Source organism: Oncorhynchus masou, chromosome 31 (genome assembly GCF_036934945.1).
Source record: "Oncorhynchus masou masou isolate Uvic2021 chromosome 31, UVic_Omas_1.1, whole genome shotgun sequence".
NCBI lineage: Eukaryota > Metazoa > Chordata > Actinopteri > Salmoniformes > Salmonidae > Oncorhynchus > Oncorhynchus masou.
This window is the reverse complement of record NC_088242.1, coordinates 17,221,229-17,246,504: the sequence shown is the minus strand read 5'-3', so window position 1 is coordinate 17,246,504 and position 25,276 is coordinate 17,221,229. Positions and strand designations below refer to the sequence as shown.

Genomic DNA, 25,276 nt, shown 5'->3' with positions numbered 1-25,276 from the left:
ATTGTATAACATTGATGTCCTTGAAAATAACAATTAAGTGCTTGAAAAAGTCCCTGAAAGTCCATGAATTTGACTTGTCAATATCTGTATGAACCCTGCTTAAAGGATGTATACTCCTAGTCCTATGTTGTGGTGTTGGTGGAGTTATGAGACATGCATGTATTCACTTTTATTCCTCGAAGTACACAGGTAGAACTGCATGAAAATCATTTTCTATTTTTGTTTCAAATCATTTTGAAATGTTGATCCCAATGTCACACATTGGTGCCATTATTTATAGAAAGACCCAAATACTGTAGTAAAAAAAGAGTAGTATATACTATAGTATATGCACACGAGTGGGGAGCGTGTGACTGGTCAGGCACCGCGTTATGCAGAGATGCGCACAGTGTCTCCAGTTCACATTCATAGCCCGGTGCGCTCTAATCCAGCTCCTCACCTTTGCGTGGCTAGAATGGGCATCCAGCCAGCATGGATGGTGCCGGCTCAGCGCTCCTGGTCTCCAGTACACCTCCTTGGACCAGGATATCCTGTGCCGGCTCTACGTACTGTGTCTCTGGTGCGTCTGCACAGCCCAGTGCGTCCTGTGCTAGCGCCCCGCACTTGCCGGGCTCAAGTGAGCATCCAGCCAAGACGCATTGTGCCAGCTCTACGCTCCAGATCTCCAGTGAGCATCCACAGGCCAGTACGTCCTGTGCCTGCTCCTCGCACTCGTCCTGAGGTGCGTGTCCCCAGCCTGGTACCACCAGTGCCGGCACCACGCACCAGGCCTCCAGTGCGCCTCCACAGTCCAATAAGTCCTGTGTCTCCTCCCCGGCGTTTCACGTTCCCCAACATTTCACAGTCCGGAACCTCTAGACGACGTGCCACAGTCCGGAACCTCAGACGACTTGCTTAGTTAAATAAAAAATTATCAAGGGATACTATAGTATTCTACAAGCTGTAGTATTGTTTATGTGTGTAGTAACACCATAGAAATATAATCAAATTGTGTGCGTCTCTAGAATTAGAAATAGAGTTGTACTTCCATTGTCACTGTGCTCACAGCTGACACCACCTGGCACATATGGGACTATACTACATGCTATACTATAATACGGCCTGTTAGTTATGTTCAACTCCAGACTTTGTATGTGCCAGGTTAACTAAACTGGCACATACACTGTACATAGATATCCAGTATAAGGCCTGGTAACAAGCATAGGAGGACTGCAGAATTAGGATGTGAGTTGATGTAACCCCACATCGATACACTTCTTTAATTTCTGCCAGACATATGTTATAAATATACACACAGTGCTTTCTGCCAGTGCCCCATTAGATGGCTTTAGGAAGAAAGGACTGGGATAAATGGGGACCCTCTCTGACTCTCTTCCACTGGGACACTTCATAGCAACTACAGGCCTTATTCATCACTGCCAACTGCCAACCCACTCCAGCCTTGATCGCAGTGCCAGAAAACCACAGAAGACTGGGGTAGGATTTCTGACATTTTGGCATGGAGGTGTATGAGAGAGTGTTGAATTTGGTCAACCAAAAAATTAATTGCTAATTTGCTACGTGAAGATGATTTGATCTAATAGAAGTTCCATGATGATTAGGTTATGCACTGATGTAAATGGACGCAAGTTGCATTTCGGCAACTTTTCATAGAGATTGATAGATGACTCCTAATGTATATAACTATATTAGCATAGAGGGCAACTACCGCCCAGCCCAGTCAAAGCTCTGCTCTGTCCCAGCACTCCAATTGCGGAACAAGTCAGGACAGAGGAGTCCCTGCCCATACTCCGAAAATGTTTGAAACTCTACCTTTTTGAAGAGTATCTTATAAAACAACTCTCACGGCGCTCCCGACACACCCCATTCCATTGGTAGAGTTGTCACTTGAATATCTTGTCAATATAATAGACAATCTTGAGGGATGACACCACAACATTGCTGATAAATGCATTGACCTAACCCCAGAAAACTCCAAAAGATGGGAGGATTTGTGTTCCCCCATGTGGCGTGGAGGACTGACAGGACGAGGTGTACAGTCCAAATCGCACCCTTTTACCTATTCCCTTCTCTCGTCAAAAGTAATGCAGTATATAGGGAATAGGGTGCCATTTGGGAAACAGCCTATCAGACTGCAAGGAGGGCACCAGGCCTAGATGTCTCTCTTTGTCTTCTCAGTAGCTCTATGGCTGCGTCTCAAATGGCACCCTATTCCCTATATCGTGCCTTACTTTTGATCAGAACCCTATGGGAATAGGGTACCATTTGGGATGCGCATCCATGTATCACCTCAGAGGCACTCCTCTAATGAAGACATGCATGCCCCTTAACGAGATAGAACCCCTTAATGAGCTCTAGCTCCTAACGAGCTCCTAGCGCAAACGAGGTAGAGTCGGAGCGTGGACATGTGGTCTACACCCTGACTGCTTATTAAGACTCTGTCGCCTCAGAACTTATCTGTTAGGTTCCGTGAGGACGAGATGCTCGGTTGGAGGTGAGGAGAGAAGTAGGTAAGAAATGTAGGGGGAGCAGAAGGGAAGAAATGTAGGACACCACACAAGGAACAGGAGGAGGGGAAAATGATTGAAAAGAGAGAGAGAGAGAGACAGAGAGAGAGAGACAGAGAGGCAGAGACAGAGGCAGAGACACAGAGACAGAGAGAGAGAGAGAGAGAGAGACAGAGAGACACAGAGACACAGAGACACAGAGAGAGAGAGAGAGAGAGAGAGAGAGAGGGGGAGAGACAGAGAGACACAGAGACACAGAGACACAGAGACACAGAGAGAGAGAGAGAGAGAGAGAGAGACAGAGACACAGAGACAGAGAGACAGAGACAGAGAGAGAGAGATAGAGAGAGAGAGAGAGAGAGAGAGGGGGGGGGGCAGAGAGACACAGAGACACAGAGACACAGAGACACAGAGAGAGAGAGAGAGAGACAGACAGAGACACAGAGACACAGAGAGAGAGAGAGAGAGAGAGAGAGAGAGAGAGAGAGAGAGAGAGAGAGAGAAAGAGAGAGAGAGGGAGATGGGGTAAACGTCAGAGAGGAAAGAGAGACAAGGAGAAAAGAGAAAGGGTAGATAAATGACTTATTTGGAAATTGAAAGATACATGAAGGGAACCTTTTATTGCACTTCTTGGAAGATTTACTTCTCGAGAGTGGACTGTATTCCTTGGTGTCTGCTGATGTCAGCATCCCCATTAAGCACCCACTGTAATATTTAGCAGAACATAACAGAATGGGAACATGGAAACACCTCCCTTTACCAGCGTGTTCCAGCATGTATGACTACTGAATACCTTATATTTGCTCTATATGATATTATAATAATATATCATATAATATTATCGCGAATCATCTTTTGAAACTACAGAGAACAAGTCGATCTTGAATAGTCTGGTCCTGATATGACAGGAACGGCTTTCTCAGCGTCTCTCTCTTTTGATTGTAGTACAGCATACCATTTGTGTTCAAAGATTTTGTATCCAATTTTAAACCCTTGCTTTAGGTTCTGCAAACAGAATTGTCTTGGCAGGAGACCCCCTCTGAGGTATGACAGTGAGGAGTACGGAGTGTTGGGACGGATTGGGAACTGACTTCGAACTCTGACTTCGAACTTAATAGTTCTGCAAACAGAAGTCTCCTTGCTTCCTAAACTCCGAGCAGGATATCTCCTCCCCCCTGAGGTATGTCAGTAAAGGCTATGGAGTGTTGAGTGCTGGGCTTCGTCCCAAATGGCACTCAATTCCATTTATAGTGCACTCTGGTCATTAACTATTTAGGAAATAGGGTGCCATTTTGGGACTCGTTCCCCGGAACTGGTCATGGAAATTCACCTGGCAGAGCTGCATGAAACCTGGGGAGACTCCCACACAGACGAGAAGGAGCTCTGGTGGGGTACAGTGGGGTGTGTGTTTGTGTGTGTTTGTGTGTGTGTGTGTGTGTGTGTGTGTGTGTGTGTGTGTGTGTGTGTGTGTGTGTGTGTGTGTGTGTGTGTGTGTGTGTGTGTGTGTGTGTGAAGGGGTACTCCAGGATTTTGAAAATAAAGCCCGTTATCTACTTCCCGAGAGTCTGATGACCTTCTGGATACCATTTGTACAGTATGTCTTTGTGTCCAGTGTTGGAGGTAGTTTTGCGAGCCAAAGCTAATTAGAGTTAGCGCAGTGACTGAAAGTCTATGAGTATCTACTAGCATGCAACAGTCCCTTAGAGATGATTAAAATAAAGAAAAGTGTGTCTGGAAGAGCAAGGGCCTGTTCAGTACTCCTAGCGTGTCCCCAGTGATGTACTGTACACTCCACACTCCCTTCCCTGAGAATAGTGCACAGTGTTTGATGTGATGCCCACTCCCTAACCTGAGAGTATTGTACAGCGTTTGATGTGATGCCCACTCCTCTACCCTGAGAATAAGCACAGCGTGTTGGTGTTTACCTCTTTCAGACAACCCATAAAGTTGTTGCTAACAGGTGATCCAGGCAGGTCAGCCGTGCTAGGACTCCCGCCAACATAGAAAAAGTCGTCGGAGCCTAGCATGGTGTAGTCTTCTTGAGTATACCCTGTGGTGGTCAGTATCCCATCCACGGATATAGTTACCTAGACAACAAAGCACAGGGAAAGGACACGCTATTCTCAGATAGCCTATCAGAGCTCTCAGTCCAGCGGCTTTCTGCCTCTGATATATAGTCTCTGAGTCTGTGATAGTATTGTTTTTCCTCTATAGATTTTTGGTAAAGATTATAGAAACCCATTTTCATGTCTGTTTTTTATTTTTTTTCTTGTTTTTTTTGTTTATTTTGTCCAGTTTAGGATTAGTAGTTTGAGATGTAGACTGCTAGCCCCCCAAGGAATTGCTAAAGCTAGTTAGCTAGGAAGTTAGTTAGTTGCCCCAGACTAAGTGTGTTAGTAAGTTAGCCCCTACTGCAACTCAAAAGGAATTTCAGCAGACACAAAAATGGTGTTAGTAGAATGTTATCTAGGTTAGTTTCGCTAGGGTTACATATTAGTAAAAGTTAATAAGCAGTTTGTTTTGTAATAAAAAAAGAAAAGAACAGCGTGCGAGTGGGTTAGATATAGAAAGCAGCAAGCAAGTAGAAGCCACAGCCACAGGTTTAGCGTTTAGCGTAATACACAGAAATTAGTTTTTCAGAAAGACAAAAGTAAGGTGTTTTTGTCTTTTCTTTTTGCATGTGAGCACACAAAAAGACATGTTCCCCAAGATGGTGTTAGTTAATAGGTTAAGGAAAAATTGTTTTGGTCCGACACTTTGCGCTTGTGTCGGATATGTATGCAGAAGCGCATGATTGGTGGATCGTGCAAAAAAAATTAAAAGCACCAATGACAACGACAGCTGGACTGGACGAGTGGTCAGGAAGTGTGAGCATGTGCAGCATTCAGCACAGCATTCAGAGTGCATGCCATGCAGAGTGAATGGGAAATAGAACACTGGCTGAGCCAATGAGCATCAGGCCAGCCAGGCAGGAGTCAGACATGGGTCCTCCTTTGTTAACCACTGCTTGATGCAAAAGGCTCGAAACGATGCTCCTAAAAACGTGATTGGACAGGAGACAGGAAGTAAAAATAACAGGAAGTGGTGAAAACCAACCAACGGATGAAAATATAGAAAAAATAAAAAGGTCAAAACGTAAGCAGAAAGAGTACCAACCGCAGTTCCCCCTTTTTTGTTAATGACGTCTACAGTAAGAAAAGATAGAAAAGAAACACACGGCAAACCCAAACTAAGAAACAATTAGAATGATATCTACCGAACAATGTAGTTTGTTTACCATAGCGTGTCCAATGCCTGAGTGCTTTGTGGAAAAGGGGGGAGAAAGGAAATTAAAAACTGTGAACAGAATAACGATAGTTACTCAAAAAAGAGATGATGGTTAACTACCAAAAGTTAGTACATTGCTGAGTTTGTTGTTGTTGTTGTTGTTAATAAACATTTAAAAAAAGAGATTGGTTAGTAGTATGACACATTCCATGAATGACATGTTAGTTGTTGTTTTTCAAAGCATGTTAGTAACATAGAGTAAAAAAGGGCAAAATAAGTAATTTTTACAAGATAAAAAGCAGACTAAGAAAGACTAGCGAAAATGCCTCCACAAGTGGAAGTGAGCTAGCCAGCGTTGGATCGATTGGTGACTCCCTAGACCGGACTCGTAGACCGGACTGCCTGGGTAGGCATCAACAACCCCAACCCCCACCCCTCTGACACGGTATGATTGACAGACATCAAATGGTTCATAAGAGAGAATGCCTAAAGCGCATCAGTCGACCCTCTTTAACGAAAGTCTTTCAGATCTTTGGGTTAATTTGATACATTCTTTCATTATTAGGACCAGTTTAGGACCATGTTCATGATTTTCAAGACCCGTTACAGACCAAGATTCCGACCGATCCCATCCGTTGGGACGTCGGTGGTCAGGAAATCATCTTACATTACTTTACCTCCATCTGGGTCTTATTGATGGACTTTAGGATCACTTTACTGTAATGAAACAAAGCAAAGATCCTGACACAGAATGAGAAGGAGAATGGAGATCGGATTCCCCCGTTGAGCATGCACTTTCATTATGCATTCTTAATGTTATCACAATTAAATCAAATTTTAACATTGCTGAAATCATCTCAATATTTATATATATATATATATATATTTTTTTTTACTTTTTGTCAGTGTGGCGTTTCAAAACAAACAATCCCCTACTATCCGAGCAGGAACACATCTAGAGAGAGCTAGTGTGTTGGTAGAATGCCGTACGAGAGATCCTCAATAAAACCAGTATCTTCTATACTTCCAACTCTATATCATAAAGCAAACTGTGTCGCTTGTAAAACTGTGTTGCTTATATTTCTCTTAATTTTGTGTTTATTCTATTTTTTGGGGGTGTAACAGTTGAGCGTGTGTTGAGCAGCCAAAGACCCAGAGGTCCCCAACAAAAAGGCTGATCCTCGAAAAGTAAATACTTATGTTCATTGTGGTCACAACTACAGTATAAAGGAATGGATGACTCAGAGATCAACAACTCTGAACAAAGTGACACTCGGGAAGCTATGTAGTTTTTCACATGATCTTTCCTCTACTGATGCCTTTCCTCACTGGTCTAGATATGTCCCTGCTCAAATGCAGCACCGCGTTCTTCATGTCTTACTACAGATCAAATCATTATTACCATCAATCCAAATACTTATTCCAAAATGGGTCAAATTCATTTGATTGTAAAAATCAAATTCAATCAAATTGGGCTCATCTAAATTTGTTTACTACTAATTCTCCATCGCAGTCACCCATTTTACTGTTACCTGACGTAGATTCCTTGTAACTTTGACATCATGCCAATCATTGTCATTGAATTTCCCATTGACAGGCTCCACCAGAGCTTCAAAGGCCCCAGACCCCAAATTAATGACCAGCGATACAGCTCCGTTCTTCAGGGCCAGGTTGACGTAGTCTGCAGACTTCCCCGTGTGAAGCATCAGACCGTTCCTCTGTAACGTCTTGAAGGACAGGGTGATCTCGTCGCTGCTGCTCTGGATCGGGTTCAAGGACAGGTCGTAGCAGAAGAACTCGGATCCCTTGAAGGTCGCCACGTAGTCTTCTTTTCCTATAAGAAGACACAAAGATAAAGAGGGGTTAGGTTTTACATAGAGGAAGGGAGGGAAGAAGAGCAACTCCTACATTCCATATAGCTCGGCCTGCTTAGCTGTCCACCTAGCTGTTCAGAAGGTATCGGAAGATTTCAAAAGGTTTAGGTTATAACAGTTCACATTCAGTTTGGACTTTACTTGGGGTGATAAGATGGAACGATATGGACATTTACAAAAACTGCTCTCATAAGGACTGGCTGTCCTGTACAGTACTTAACTGTGTACTTTTATTTGGTCCTCCAATGGGCTGCATTACTGAAAACCATTAAAAACCTTGTGACCTGGTACCCATGGTGTCCCAAAAAGCAACAGGAAGCCTTGTCTCAAATCCTTACCTGTATCTTAGGTAGTGAGGACAAGGTAGTGTGGACAAGTTCACTGCGCATTATCATTTTTTATGAATTTGCTGGAATTGTTTTACGTTCCTCAAACTCAAACATGATTAAACCAATCCGAAGGCAAGGATTCTCTTACCAGAACCAATGTTTGGTTTATGCTTCACACGTTGAAGAGGAAACCCTTCTAATGATACATCATAGTACAATACAACATTATCTAATGATACATCATAGTACAATACAACATTATCTAATAATCCATCATAGTACAATACAATATGCTTCAATGATACATCCTAGTGCAATACAATATTCTCCAATGATACATTCTAGTACAATAAAATATGCTTCAATGATACATCATAGTACAATACAACATTATCTAATGATACATCATAGTACAATACAATATGCTTCAATGATACATCATAGTACAATACAATATGCTTCAATGATACATCATAGTACAATACAACATTATCTAATGATACATCCTAGTGCAATACAATATGCTTCAATGATACATCATAGTACACTACAATATGCTTCAATGATACATCATAGTACAATACAACATTATCTAATGATACATCCTAGTGCAATACAATATTCTCCAATGATACATTCTAGTACAATACAATATGCTTCAATGATACATCATAGTACAATACAATATGCTTCAATGATACATCATAGTACAATACAATATGCTTCAATGATACATCATAGTACAATACAATATGCTTCAATGATACATCATAGTACAATACAATATGCTTCAATGATACATCATAGTACAATTGCTGCTCAAATGTAAAACCTGAAAAACCCATAATTCTATTCGTAAAAAAGCCTTCATTGTTTACATTATCTGGCTCTACTGTGTTTGTGAATAGAAATGAAGTAATTGTATAATGGAGGAGTATGTTTTCAGGGTATTACATTGTATTCATCCAGGCTTCTCTCTATTCATTAGCCTGAGTACAATTACACTTACTACAGAATGGGATGGAAGAGGGAGGGAGAGAGAAAGAGAGACAGAGACAGAGAGAAAAGAGAGAGAGGGGTAGAAGAGACAGAGAGAGATATTTCTGTTCTTTGTCGGATTCACCAAAGCTCCATAAAATCAGTCCAATTAATTTAGCTGCTATTCATTTTCAAGCCAATAAACCCATTTGAAAGCTGGCGGTTCACAGTTATGTTTTAGCCATACATTCTCAGAGACAAGAGATGAGATAAAAGAAGCCCCCATCCTTAATGGACCCCAGGAAGAACCTTAGTTGTTGCCAAGGTGTCAGCCAATGGGGATCCAAATAAAGTATAGTGCTCAACTCTTTGAAGGGGCAGTATTGTGGATAGCAAGCATCAGGCAGGGGAGGGACAATGGTAGGTCAACCAATAAACAAGCAATTTAAGAAGTGATCTGGGACCAGATAACAAGCTATTAAAATAAACATCCGACAATAAACCAACCACAACACAAATGAACCACACTATTTATATACATATTACACACATAAACTATATATACATAAGTATGTGGACACCCCTTCAAATTATTGGATTGGATTATTTCAGCCACACCCGCTGTTGACAGATGTATAAAAGAGCGAACAGCCATGCAATCTCCATAGACAGGCAGGAGAATGGCAGGAGAATGGCTTTACAGAAGAGCTCAGTGACTTTCAATGTGGCACTGTCATAGGATTCCACCATCCCAACAAGTCAAATTTCTTCCAAACTAGAGCTTCCCCGGTCAACTGTAAGTGCTGTTATTGTGAAGTGGAAAATGTCTAGGAACAACAAAGGCTCAGCCACAAAGTGGTAGGCCACACTAGCTCACAGAACGGGACTGCCAAGTGCTGAAGCACAAATCGCACAACAATCTTCTGTCCTCAGTTGCAACACTCACTACCGAGTTCCCGAACTGCCTCTGGAAGCAACGTCAGCAGAAGAACTGTTCGTCGGGGGCTTCATGAAATGGGTTTCCATGGCCGAGCAGCCGCACTTAAGTCGAACATCACCATGCGCAAAGTGTCGGCTGGAGTGTAATGTAAGGAAATGTAAAACTCGGACTCCGGAACAGTGGAAACGTGTTCTGTGGAGTGATTAAGCTTCACCATCTGGCAGTCCGAAGGAAAAATCTGGGACTTGCAGATGCCAGGAGAACTCTACCTGCCCGAATGCATAGTGCCTACTGTAAAGTTTGGTGGAGGAGGAATAAAGGTCTGGAGCTGGTTTTCATGGTTCGGGCTAGGCCCCTTAGATCCAGTGGAGGGAAATCTTAACGCCACAGCATACAATGACAATTTAGATAATTCTGTGCTTCCAAGTTTGTAGCAACAGTTTGGGGAAGTCAATTTTCTGTTTCAGGATGAAAATGCCCCCATGCACAAGGTGAGGCCCATACATAAGTGTTTTGTCGAGATCCGTGTGGAAGAACATGACTGGCCTGCAAAGAGCCCTGACTTCAACCCCACTGAACACCTTTGGGATGAATTGGAAAGCCGACTGTGAGCCAGGCCAAATCGCCCTAATGTCTAATTAGTGCCGACCTCACTAAGTCCTCGCTGCAATGTTCCAACATCTAGTCTTCCCAGAAGACTGGATGCTGTTATAGCAGCAATGTTTCAACATCTGTTATAGTAACAAGGGGGGTGTCACGACATCCGCCGAAGTTGGCTCCCCTGCCTGTTTGGGGCAGTGCTCGGCGGTTGTCGTCACCGTCCTACTAGAAGTTGGCTCCCCTGCCTGTTCAGGCGGTGCTCGGCGGTCGTCGTCACCGTCCTACTAGAAGTTGGCTCCCCTGCCTGTTCAGGCGGTGCTCGGCGGTCGTCGTCACCGTCCTACTAGAACTTGGCTCCCCTGCCTGTTCAGGCGGTGCTCGGCGGTCGTCGTCACCGTCCTACTAGAACTTGGCTCCCCCTGCCCCGGTGCCTCGTCGTCACCGCCCTACTAGAACTTGGCTCCCCTGCCTGTTCAGGCGGTGCTCGGCGGTCGTCGTCACCGTCCTACTAGAACTTGGCTCCCCTGCCTGTTCGGGCGGTGCGGTCACCGTCCTACTAGAACTTGGCTCCCCTGCCTGTTCAGGCGGTGCTCGGCGGTCGTCGTCACGGTCCTACTAGAACTTGGCTCCCCTGCCTGTTCGGGGCGGTGCTCGGTGCTCGGCGGTCGTCGTCACCGTCCTACTAGAAGTTGGCTCCCCTGCCTGTTCAGGCGGTGCTCGGCGGTCGTCGTCACCGTCCTACTAGAACTTGGCTCCCCTGCCTGTTCAGGCGGTGCTCGGCGGTCGTCGTCACGGTCCTACTAGAACTTGGCTCCCCTGCCTGTTCGGGGCGGTGCTCGGTGCTCGGCGGTCGTCGTCACCGTCCTACTAGAAGTTGGCTCCCCTGCCTGTTCAGGCGGTGCTCAGCGGTCGTCGTCACCGTCCTACTAGAAGTTGGCTCCCCTGCCTGTTTGGGGCGGTGCTCGGCGGTCGTCGTCACCGTCCTACTAGCCACCACCGATCCCTTTTTAGTTTGTCTGTTTGTTTTGTCTTATTAGTTTCACCTGTGTTTCTGTATGGTTTAATGAGCTCATCTATATTTAGTAGGTAGACCCGCCTTTGTTTTGTGCGGGATTGTCATTATGTTACGTGTGTGCATTTTAGGTAGTGGTGGATTTTATTTTCTTAAACTTGGCACCCTGTGGTTTTTGGGTTGTCTCGTTGGATGTTGGATGCCTTAGTAAAAGCACTTAACCCCAATGGAACTCTCTCTGCGTCTGATTCCTGCACCCACCTAGTCCCGCGTGACAGGGGGGACCAACTCCATATTGTCCATGATATTGGAATGAGATGTTTGACGAGCAGGTGTCCACATACCTTTGGTCATGTAGTCTATATTACACAGGTGCCCAAGCACAAATACATAGGCTACAGACAGACAGACACACTCACCCGCACACCCGCCCGCACACACGAAGTGTCTCTCCAGAGCAATTTGTCAGGTCATCAATCCCTCTTTAAAAGTACTATACTACTATATTATACGGCACCTCTGAGAACACCGCAAGTGGCCGTAATTCAGCCTGACTGGATCACCTCTCCTCTGCTCTCTCTTTAAGCGTCTTTCTACCCCTGAGCCTCCATCCTCCATCAGTATGAGTGAGTGACAGTTGTCCTCCCCACACCCACCCACCTGCATACACACACACACCACACACACACACACACACACACACACACACACACACACACACACACACACACCCTTCTCCCCCATGTCAGTCCTGGACAACTTATCAGCCCCATCACTCCATGACCATTCATCTCCCCCCTCTCTCGCTCTCTCCTCATGCATTCCTCCCTCTGCTGCCTTTGGCTCAGACCTAACGATCAATACTGCTAAGCAGTGTGCTGTGCTCTGAGGCACTGTGACTGTGAGTGTGTGTGTGTGTGTGTGTGTGTGTGTGTGTGTGTGTGTGTGTGTGTGTGTGTGTGTGTGTGTGTGTGTGTGTGTGTGTGTGTGTGTGTGTGTGTGTGCGCGCGTGGGTGTGTGTGTGTAATGTGAGGCCTACGTGTTCAGAGTGAGGTACAGTACAGCAAGGAGACCAGTTGAGATCAAGCATTTGAAAGCACGCAAGTGTGTGTTTAACAACATTCCTTACCCTGTGTGAATGACATTGCATTGTTGCTGCAGAACGGTTTGTGGAAATACAGCTTCATTCTTACATTCCTACTTCATTCTTCACAATAGAGTGAGATCTTTCAACAGTAGTGTTCAAGGGAGTCATTTCTCTGAAACACACCAGTTGTCATTTAGGCACCTCTACATCTACTGTCAAACAGCAAACTGCTTTTTTCGGCATCAAGGGTACCTGTTCAATACCCTGTGGTGCCCTCTGATCACTGTCACAGTCACGTTTCTATTGACTGCTGACATCCTCCACACCTACCTCCATCCTTACTTTACCTACCCACCCCTCCATACTTACTTTACCTACCAACCCCTCCATCCATACTTACCTACCCACCCCTCCATCCATACTTTACCTACCCACCGCTCCATCCATACTTACCTACCCACCCCTCCATCCTTACTTTACCTACCCACCCCTCCATACTTACTTTACCTACCAACCCCTCCATCCATACTTACCTACCCACCCTACCATCCTTACTTTACCTACCCAACGCTCCATCCATACTTACCTACCCACCCCTCCATCCTCACTTTACCTACCCACCCCTCCATCCATCCATACTTACCTACCCACCCCTCCATCCTTACTTTACCTACCCACCCCTCCATCCATACTTTACCTACCCACCCCTCCATCCATACTTACCTACCCACCCCTCCATCCTTACTTTACCTACCCACCCCTCCATCCTTACTTTACCTACCCACCCTCCATCCATACTTACCTACCCACCCCTCCATCCTTACTTTACCTACCCACCCCTCCATCCTTACTTTACCTACCCACCTCCACCCTCCATCCATCCTTACTTTACCTACCCACCCTCCATCCATACTTTACCTACCCACCCTCCATCCATACTTTACCTACCCACCCCTCCATCCATACTTTACCTACCCACCCCTCCATCCATCCATACTTACCTACCCACCCCTCCATCCATACTTACCTACCCACCCCTCCATCCTTACTTTACCTACCCACCCCTCCATCCTTACTTTACCTACCCACCCTCCATCCATACTTACCTACCCACCCCTCCATCCTTACTTTACCTACCCACCCCTCCATCCTTACTTTACCTACCCACCCTCCATCCATACTTACCTACCCACGCCTACAACCTTACTTTACCTACCCACCACTCCATCCATACTTTACCTACCCACGCCTACAACCTTACTTTACCTACCCACCCCCTCCATCCATACTTTACCTTCCAACCCATCCATCCATACTTTACCTACCCACCCCTCCATCCATACTTTACCTACCTACCCACCTCTTCAACCATACTTTACCTACCTACCTACCCACCATCCATCCATATTTTACCTACCCACCCCTCCATCCTTACTTTACCTACCCACCCCTCCATCCATAATTTACCTACCCACCCCTTCATCCATACTTACCTACCCACCCCTCCATCCTTACTTTACCTACCCACCCCTCCATCCTTACTTTGCCTACCCACCCCTCCATCCATACTTTACCTACCTACCCACCCCTCCATCCAAACTTTACCTACCTACCCACCTCTTCAACCATACTTTACCTACCTACCCACCTCTTCATCCATACTTTACCTACCTACCCACCCCTCCATCCAAACTTTACCTACCCACCCATCCATCCATCCATACATTACCTACCCACCCATCCTTTCTTGACCTACCCACCCATCCATCCATACTTTACCTACCTACCCACCCATCCATCCTTTCTTTACCTACCCAGCCCTCCATCCTAACTTTACCTACCCACCCCTCCATCCAAACTTTACCTACCTACCCACACATCCATCCTTTCTTTACCTACCCACCCCTCCATCCATAATTTACCTAACCCACCTCTTCAACCATACTTTACCTACCCACCCACCTCTTCATCCATACTTTACCTACCTACCTACCTCTTCATCCAAACTTTACCTACCTACCCACCCCTCCATCCATACATTACCTACCCACCCCTCCATCCTTAATTTACCTACCCACCCCTCCATCCATACTTTACCTACCCACCCATCCATCCATAGTTTACCTACCCACCCCTCCAGCCATACTTTACCTACCCACCCCTCCATCCTTACTTTACCTACCCACCCCTCCATCCATACTTTACCTACCAACCCCTCCAACCATACTTTACCTACCCACACCGCCATCCATACTTTACCTACCCACCCCTCCATCCATAATTTACCTACCCACCACTCCATCCATACTTTACCTACCCACCCCTCCATCCTTACTTTACCTACCCACCCCTCCATCCTTTCTTTACCTACCCACCCCTCCATCATTTCTTTACCTACACACCCCTCCATCCTTTCTTTAACTACCCACCCCTCCATCCATACTTTACCTACCCACCCCTCCATCTATACTTACCTACCCACCCCTCCATCCTTAGTTTACCTACCCACCGCTCCATCCATACTTACCTACCCACCCCTCCATCCTTACTTTACCTACCCACCCCTCCATCCTTAATTTACCTACCCACCCCTCCATCCATACTTTACCTACCCACCCCTCCATCCTTACTTTACCTACCCACCCCTCCATCCATACTTACCTACCCACCCCTCCATCCTTACTTTACCTACCCACCCCTCCATCCTTACTTTACCTACCCAACATCCATCCATACTTACCTACCCACCCCTCCATCCTTACTTTAACAACCCACCCCTCCATCCTTACTTTACCTACCCACCCCTCCATCCTTACTTTACCTACCCACCCCTCCAGCCATACTTTACCTACACACCCCTCCACCCTTACTTTACCTACCCACCACTCCATCCTTACTTTACCTACCCACCCCTCCATCCTTACTTTACCTATCCACCCCTCCATCCATACTTTACCTACCCACCCCTCCATCCATACTTTACGTACCCACCCCTCCATCCTTACTTTACCTACCCACCCCTCCATCCTTAGTTTACCTACCCACCCCTCCATCCTTACTTTACCTACCCACCCCTCCATCCTTACTTTACCTACCCACCCCTCCATCCTTAGTTTACCTACCCACCGCTCCATCCATACTTACCTACCCACCCCTCCATCCTTACTTTACCTACCCACCCCTCCATCCTTACTTTACCTACCCACCCCTCCATCCATACTTACCTACCCACCCCTCCATCCTTACTTTACCTACCCACCCCTCCATCCTTACTTTACCTACCCACCCCTCCATCCTTACTTACCTACCCACCCTCCATCCTTACTTTACCTACCCACCCCTCCATCCTTACTTTACCTACCCACCCCTCCATCCTTAGTTTACCTACCCACCCCTCCATCCATACTTACCTACCCACCCCTCCATCCTTACTTTACCTACCCACCCCTCCATCCTTACTTTACCTACCCACCCTCCATCCATACTTACCTACCCACCCTTCCATCCTTACTTTACCTACCCACCCCTCCATCCTTACTTTACCTACCCACCCTCCATACATACTTACCTACCCACCCCTCCATCCTTACTTTAACTACCCACCCCTCCATCCATACTTTACCTACCCACCCCTACATCCTTACTTTACCTACCCACCCCTCCATCCTTACATTACCTACCCACCCCTCCATCCATACTTTACCTACCCACCCACCCCTCCATCCAAACTTTACCTACCCACCCCTCCATCCTTTCTTTACCTACCCACCCCTCCATCCTTTCTTTACCTACACACCCCTCCATCCTTACTTTACCTACCCACCCCTCCATCCTTACTTTACCTACCCACCCCTTTACCTACCCACCCCTTTACCTTCCAACCCATCCATCCATACTTTACCTACCCACCCCTCCATCCATACTTTACCTACCCACCCCTCCATCTATACTTTACCTACCTACCCACCCCTCCATCCTTACTTTACCTACCCACCCCTCCATCCTTACTTTACCTAACCACCCCTCCATCCATACTTTACCTAACTCACCCCTCCATCCTTACTTTTCCTAACCACACCTCCATCCATACTTTACCTACCCACCCCTCCATCCTTACTTTACCTACCCACCCCTCCAGCCATACATTACCTACACACACCTCCATCCTTACTTTACCTACCCACCCCTCCATCCAAACTTTACCTACCCACCACTCCATCCTTACTTTACCTACCCACCCCGCCATCCTTACTTTACCTACCCACCCCTCCATCCATACTTTACCTACCCACCCACCCCACCATCCAAACTTTACCTACCCACCCCTCCATCCTTTCTTTACCTACCCACTCCTCCATCCTTACTTTACCTACCCACCCCTCCATCCAAACTTTACCTACCCACCCCTCCATCCTTTCTTTACCTACCCACCCCTCCATCCTTACTTTACCTACACACCCCTCCATCCTTACTTTACCTACCCACCCCTCCAGCCATACTTTACCTACCCACCCCTCCATCCATACTTACCTACCCACCCCTCCATCCTTAGTTTACCTACCCACCGCTCCATCCATACTTACCTACCCACCACTCCATCCTTACTTTACCTACCCACCCCTCCATCCTTACTTTACCTACCCACCCACCCCTCCATCCATACTTACCTACCCATCCCTCCATCCTTACTTTAACTACCCACCCCTCCATCCTTACTTTAACTACCCACGCTCCATCCATACTTACCTACCCACCTCTCCATCCATACTTTACCTAACCACCCCTCCAACCATAATTTACCTACCAACCCCTCCATCCATACTTTACCTTCCAACCCATCCATCCATACTTTACCTACCCACCCCTCCATCCATACTTTACCTACCTACCCACCTCTTCAGCTATACTTTACCTACCTACCCACCTCTTCATCCATACTTTACCTACCTACCCACCCCTCAATCCTTACTTTACCTATCCACCCCTCCATCCCCTCCATCCATAATTTACCTACCCACCCCTCCATCCATACTTTACCTAACACCCCTCCATCCATACTTTACCTACCCATCCCTCCATCCTTACTTTACCTACCCACCCCTCCATCCATACTTTACCTACCCACCCCTCCAACCATAATTTACCTACCAACCCCTCCATCCATACTTTACCTTCCAACCCATCCATCCATACTTTACCTACCCACCCCTCCATCCATACTTTACCTACCTACCCACCTCTTCAGCTATACTTTACCTACCTACCCACCTCTTCATCCATACTTTACCTACCTACCCACCCCTCAATCCTTACTTTACCTACCCACCCCTCCATCCATAATTTACCTACCCACCCCTCCATCCATACTTACCTAACACCCCTCCATCCATACTTTACCTACCCATCCCTCCATCCTTACTTTACCTACCCACCCATCCATCCTTACTTTACCTACCCACCCCTCCATCCATACCTTACCTACCTACCCACCCCTCCATCCAAACTTTACCTACCCACCCCTCTATCCTTAATTTACCTACCCACCCCTCCAGCCATACTTTACCTACACACCCCTCCATCATTACTTTACCTACCCACCCCTCCATCCAAACTTTACCTACCCACCCCTCCATCCTTACTTTACCTACCCACCCCTCCATCCTTACTTTACCTACCCACCCCTCCATCCATACTTTACCTACCTACCCACCCCTCCATCCTTTCTTTACCTACCCACCCCTCCATCCATACTTTACCTGCCCACCCCTCCATTCTTTCTTTACCTACCCACCCCTCCATCCATACTTTACCTACCCACCACTCCATCCATACTTTACCTACCCACCCATCCATACTTACCTACCCACCCCTCCATCCTTAGTTTACCTACCCACCACTCCATCCATACTTTACCTACCCACCCATCCATCCCTCCATTACTTTACCTACCCACCCCTCCATCCTTACTTTACCTACCCACCCCTCCATCCTTACTTTACCTACCCACCCCTCCATCCTTACTTTACCTACCCACCCCCCTCCATCCATACATCCTTACTCTACCTACCCACCCCTCCATCCATACTTTACCTACCAACCCCTCCAACCATAATTTACCTACCCACACCGCCATCCATACTTTACCTACCCACCCCTCCATCCATACTTTACCTACCCACCCCTCCATCCATACTTTAACTACCTACCCACCCTCCATCCATACTTTACCTAACCCACCCCTCCATCCATACTTTACCTACCCACCCCTCCATCCATACTTTACCTATGCACCCCTCCATCCATACTTTACCTACCCACCCCTCCATCCTTTCTTTACCTACCCACCCCTCCATCCTTACTTTACCTACCCACCCCTCCATCCATACTTTACCTACCAACCCCTCCAACCATACTTTACCTACCCACACCGACATCCATACTTTACCTACCCACCCCTCCATACATACTTGACCCACCCACCCCTCCATCCATACATTACCTACCCACCCCTCCATCCTTTCTTTACCTACCCACCCCTCCATCCTTTCTTTACCTACCCACCCCTCCATCCTTACTTTACCTACCCACCCCTCCATCCATACTTTACCTACCACCCACCCCTCCATCCATACTTTACCTACCCACCCCTCCATCATTTCTTTACCTACCCACCCCTCCATCCTTACTTTACATACCCACCCCTCCATCCATACTTTACCTAGCAACCCCTCCAACCATACTTTACCTACCCACACCGCCATCCATACTTTACATACCCACCCCTCCATCCATACTTTACCTAGCAACCCCTCCAACCATACTTTACCTACCCACACCGCCATCCATACTTTACCTACCCATCCCTCCATCCATACTTTACCTACCCATCCCTCCATCCATACTTTACCTACCCACCCCTCCATCCATACTTTACCTACCCACCCCTCCATCCATACTTTACCTACCCACCCCTCCATTCATACTTTACCTACCCACCCCTCCATCCATACTTTACCTACCCACCCCTCCATCATTTCTTTACCTACCCACCCCTCCATCCTTTCTTTACCTACCCACCCCTCCATCCTTACTTTACCTACCCACCCCTCCATCCATACTTTACCTACCAACCCCTCCAACCATACTTTACCTACCACCCACCCCTCCATCCATACTTTACCTACCCACCCCTCCATCCTTTCTTTACCTACCCACCCCTCCAGCCACACTTTACCTACCCACCCCTCCATCCTTACTTACTTTACCTACCCACCCCTCCATTAACTACTTTACCTACCCACCCCTTCCCTCAATACTTTACCTACCCACCCCTCCATCCATCCTTTACCTACCCACCCCTCCATCCATACTTTACCTACCCACCCCTCCATCCATACTTTACTTTACCTACCCACCCCTCCATCCATCCTTTAACTACCCACCTCTCCAACCATACTTTACCTACCCACCCCTCCATCCTTACTTTACCTACCCACCCCTCCAACCATAATTTACCTACCCACCCTACATCCATACTTTACATACCCGCCCCTCCATCCATACATTACCTACCCACCCCTCCAGCCATACTTTACCTACCCACCCCTCCATCCTTACTTTACCTACCCACCCCTCCATTAACTACTTACCTACCCACCCTTCCCTCCATACTTTACCTACCCACCCCTCCATACATCCTTTACCTACCTACCCACCCCTCCATCCATCCTTTAACTACCCACCCCTCCAACCATACTTTACCTACCCACCCCTCCATCCTTACTTTACCTACCCACCCCTCCAACCATAATTTACCTACCCACCCTTCCCTCCATACTTTACCTTCCCACCCACCCCTCCATCCTTTCTTTACCTACCCACCCCTACATCCATAATTTACCTACCTACCCACCCACCCCTCCATCCTTTCTTTACCTACCCACCCCTCCATCCATAATTTACCTACCAATCCCTCCATCCATAATTTACCTACCAATCCCTCCATCCATACTCAACATTCCCATTCCTCCATCGCTCCTCTGTCCATTCCTCCATCAAGTCACCTCTTCACCCCTCTACCCATCCTCCTATCCACCTCGCCACTCTCCTTCCTCTCCACCCTTACTCTTCTCCACCCCTCCTCCTCTCCACCTCTCCACCCTCCCTCTTCTCTACTCCACCTCCTCTCCACCTCTCCCTGAGTCATGTAGCTGAATTGGTACAGGGAGAGTCAGCCTAGTCAGCTTACTCACCCCATTTTCCTTGAGAATCAAAGGTAAAAGTACCAGATATAAACAGACGGATATGTACGGTCCAAAAGGAAAGGTTCAAAATAACATCACACAGGTAGAAGGCTTCAAAAAGGGTATGTTATTGTTTTGAGTTAGTTGACTCAACATCTTGTTCTACAGGATTATTTTATTTCACTATCTTGTTCAGTTCAATGAGCTACAAGGCTTCTCACTCTCTCTCGCTCTCTCTACCCCTTCCTCTCCTCCGTCCATCTCTCTCCCTCTCTCCCCTCCCCCTCTTTCTCTCCTTATCTCAATTTCACTCTGCCTTCTCTCCCTACCCCAGTGTGCCCCTCCCCCTCCACTACCCCTTCTCTCTCCCATCATCCTAATGATATCAATCCTCACTAATCTCATAACCCTGACACCTAGTGACCCACAAGCATACATGAATTCAATCACAACTGTCGCCTCTGATACCCAGTGTGATGTCTACGTGTTCCGAGTGAATTAGAGTGAGGACAGCAGTCGAGGTCAAGCATTTGTAAAACACCCACATGCCACCGTCACCCTCTCCTTAGGGAATTTAGGTTCATTGCCATGAGAATCTCTGAGATGAGACTAGGGATTGTGTCCCAAATGGCACCATATTCCCTATATACAGTAGTGTACTACTTTTGACCAAGGCTCCCTAAATAGTTTGTCTGAAAGGTGACCCTATTCCTTATGTAGTGGACTACTTTTGATCAGTACCCACGGTAAAAAAAATAGTGCACTACATGGGGAATAGGGTATAATTTCAGACAGACTAGCGTTTTATCATATTGATAAAGTCTAATCACTATCTAATAACCGTATCATTGTAGGTAGCAGTCACTATTCTCATTATGAACGCTTGGTTGGATTGGATCTGAGCCCTGTCGTACGGTACGGAGCATAGCACATTTATAGATTGGGCCGTGCTTGTAAAATGACCTGCTCTTCAGGTTCTATTAGGGGTATGAGAAGTGTAATAGGCTTGGTAGTGTAGTAAAGGAGCAGTACAATGGAGCAGTAAAATGTACCAGCATTCAGTCACTCTGCTGATCAATTGAAAATCTACTGGGAAAGAAGAAATCTGGGAAAATCTACTGGGAAAGAAGAAATCTGGGAAAATCTACTGGGAAAGAAGAAATCTGGGAAAATCTACTGGGAAAGAAGAAATCTGGGAAAATCTACTGGGAAAGAAGAAATCTGGGAAAATCTACTGGGAAAGAAGAAATCTGGAAAAATCTGCTGGGAAAGAAGAAATCTGGGAAAATCTGCTGGGAAAGAAGAAATCTGGGAAAATCTACTGGGAAAGAAGAAATCTGGAAAAATCTGCTGGGAAAGAAGAAATCTGGAAAAATCTGCTGGGAAAGAAGAAATCTGGGAAAATCTGCTGGGAAAGAAGAAATCTGGGAAAATCTACTGGGAAAGAAGAAATCTGGAAAAATCTACTGGGAAAGAAGAAATCTGGAAAAATCTGCTGGGAAAGAAGAAATCTGGAAAAATCTGCTGGGAAAGAAGAAATCTGGGAAAATCTGCTGGGAAAGAAGAAATCTGGGAAAATCTGCTGGGAAAGAAGAAATCTGGGAAAATCTACTGGGAAAGAAGAAATCTGGAAAAATCTGCTGGGAAAGAAGAAATCTGGAAAAATCTGCTGGGAAAGAAGAAATCTGGGAAAATCTACTGGGAAAGAAGAAATCTGGAAAAATCTGCTGGGAAAGAAGAAATCTGGAAAAATCTGTACAAGTCGCCCTTTGGTGAACTTGAAAGTGGGTAAGTGGCTGAAAATATCAAAATGTTCAAAACAAAACAGCAATGAGAAGCCGTACTCAAACCTTTACACCACACACATATACAACAGACACACATATACACACACAGAGAAGCACGCACACATACACACGCACACATGCACGCACACGCACACACACACCACACACACACACACAGCCATGCACGTGCACACAGGCAATTTAACCTCTCTACCCCTCAGTTGGAGTAATATTCAATTGTTCTGCTCCTTATTAATGTCTTAGAGACCCTTCTTAGAGAGACCATTACTGAAGTGGTACAGTGAAGCTTCGTCACAGTATGCGTCTCTGTCTCTGCAGACTGGCACGGGAGGGAGTGTGTGTGTGCGTGTGTGTATGTGTGTGTGTGTGTGTGTGTGTGTGGAGGAGGAGGATGGGATGGGGTACTTCTAATGTCCTTCTTCTCAGTGAGAATGTTATTTTTTTGTGTGGGGCTAAACTCACTGTGTATCTGTCTGTTTGGGGCTAAACTCACCGTGTATCAGTCTGTCTGGGGCTAAACTCCCTATGTATCTGTTTGTATGGGGCTAAACTCACTGTGAATCTGTCTGTGTGGGGCTACACTCACTGTTTGCCAAGCTAGAACAGCATGAGGTCTGACAGTACTCAGCAGGTAGGGACACATTGAGACTCACATGCTCTACCATGTCAAGGTGATGCTGGACAAAAGACAGTCACTGAGAGGCATGGGGACATTTCTACCCATTTATTTATTTTACAGCTCCTTCACTTCAACCCTTCCTTCTCTCTCCCATCTCTCTCTCTTTCTGTTTCAATCTCTCTCTATTTCTGTTTCAATCTCTCACTTTCTATTTCAACCTCTCTCTCTCTCATTGCAGGACATAAACAATCAAGGCCCTTTTTAAAGACTGTGATATATATGGGTAGTTAATTAAAACGTGTTAATTGTGCAGTTTGATAACAGCTTGTCATTCCTTCAAGGTCACGTCTGTGTTTATTCACATAACACTTTCATATACATTTAGAATAATCCTCAGGGAACATGCTTGAAGACTAGTTTTTCGCAGCATTACCAATCGTGTGTGTGTGTGTGTGTGTGTGTGTGTGTGTGTGTGTGTGTGTGTGTGTGTGTGTGTGTGCGTGTGTGCGTGCGTGTGTGTGTGAGTAGACTATAAGCAGTCTCTCTCTGTTCTCTCCTGCCAGTGGGCCTTGAGTGGCACGAATAGGCAGACAGCTGTAGGAGTGAGCCTGTACATCCTCAGTCTAAACAGAGCTCTCTCTCATCCTGTCATGTTACAGAGCAGATCAGTGTCTTGTCCGGGATATTGATTTAGGAACATTACACAAAACATTTGACCACTGTTCTCCATCGTATAAAGTCTAGATATCAGTAATATATACAGAAGTTGTTTGCTACAAAACAAATTTCCAAAGAATGTGAAAAGCAATTCATAGGCTGTTGATAGAAAACAACAATTAGTCCCTTCCTGCATGGAGAGCTCTTTGATAATAAGGTCATAATATGATCAAATACGCTTCAAAAGGATGCTAGTGCTTCAGAGGAACTTCTCTCTGTCATAATGTAAGAGGCTTTGGCTGGCTTTACGACACTAACGTCCCTATCGTTTTAATAGGCTGTCGATCAGAGGAAGAACGAGACAGAGAGAGTGAGAGAGAGCGAGGGTGAACTGCAAATGTCAGTCAAACACACACACACACACACACCACACACATACAGATAAGGCACACACACACTCACACTCTATCACTCGCTTACTCACTCAGTTCAGCCTGCTTCTTTGTAAAAAAAACTCAAATATCACTCCTACTGTAAGAATTAATTCATGGCTTTAATAGCCAAATACTGCTCCAATGCAACCTTTAAAATCTGATGAAGCTGGGAGAGCTACTTTAAAATGTGTGGGCCTCTTTCTAGCAGCTAAACTCAGTGTGAACCCAGACAGAGTCAGTCGGGCACAAAGAGCTCTATCTGGGGGTCCATGCTTCTTACACAGGCAGGAAGAGCGAAGGAGGCAGGAGGAGGAAAATAAGGGAAGGGATTTGAAAAGGTACCATTAAAGTGTGACTTAAGGGAGAGGAGAGATATGGAGCAGAGGAGAAATGTCTAACAGAGGAAGAGGAGGAGAGAGAGAGAGAGAGAGAGGGGGGGGAGAGAGAGAATGAACTACAGGAGAAAATACAAACCCTCCAACCCAAAAAGACCTGTGGTGTTGATGGTATCCTCAATGACATGATAAAATATACAGACAACAAATTTAAATTGGCTATACTCTTTAACATCACCCTTAGCTCTGGCATCTTCCCCAATTTTTGCAAACAAGGACTGATCACCCCAATCCACAAAAGAGGAGACAAATTTGACCCCAATAACTACCATGGGCTACACGTCAACAGCAACCTTGGGAAAATCATCTGCATTATCATTAACAGGGTACTGAGCAAATGTCAAATTGTCTTTTTACCAAATTACCGTACGACCCTGCAGACCCTAATTGACAAACAAACAAACCAAAACAAAGGCAAAGTCTTCTCATGTTTTTTTCATTTAAAAAAAAGCCTTTGACACAATTTGGCATGAGGGTCTGCAATACAAATTGATGGAAAGTGGTGTTGGGGGAAAAACATACGACA

The 25,276-nt window shown here is 46.1% G+C and overlaps 1 protein-coding gene across 18 annotated transcripts in view; it reads right to left on the bottom strand.

Annotated features, from left to right (window-relative positions):
* Positions 1–25,276, bottom strand: part of LOC135523501 (neurexin-1a) — a 608,692-nt gene that overhangs the window by 381,818 nt on the left and 201,598 nt on the right. For 11 of the 18 annotated variants that reach the window (XM_064950217.1, XM_064950216.1, XM_064950219.1 and 8 more), the window contains 3 exons: positions 7,307–7,608; positions 5,785–5,808; positions 4,433–4,594 (listed from right to left, as the gene is read on the bottom strand). In XM_064950217.1, the coding sequence (XP_064806289.1) occupies positions 4,433–4,594; positions 5,785–5,808; positions 7,307–7,608 (488 nt within the window). The remainder of the gene's footprint in view (positions 1–4,432; positions 4,595–5,784; positions 5,809–7,306; positions 7,609–25,276) is intronic. The other 7 variants (XM_064950220.1, XM_064950223.1, XM_064950229.1 and 4 more) reach the window with 1 other exon arrangement.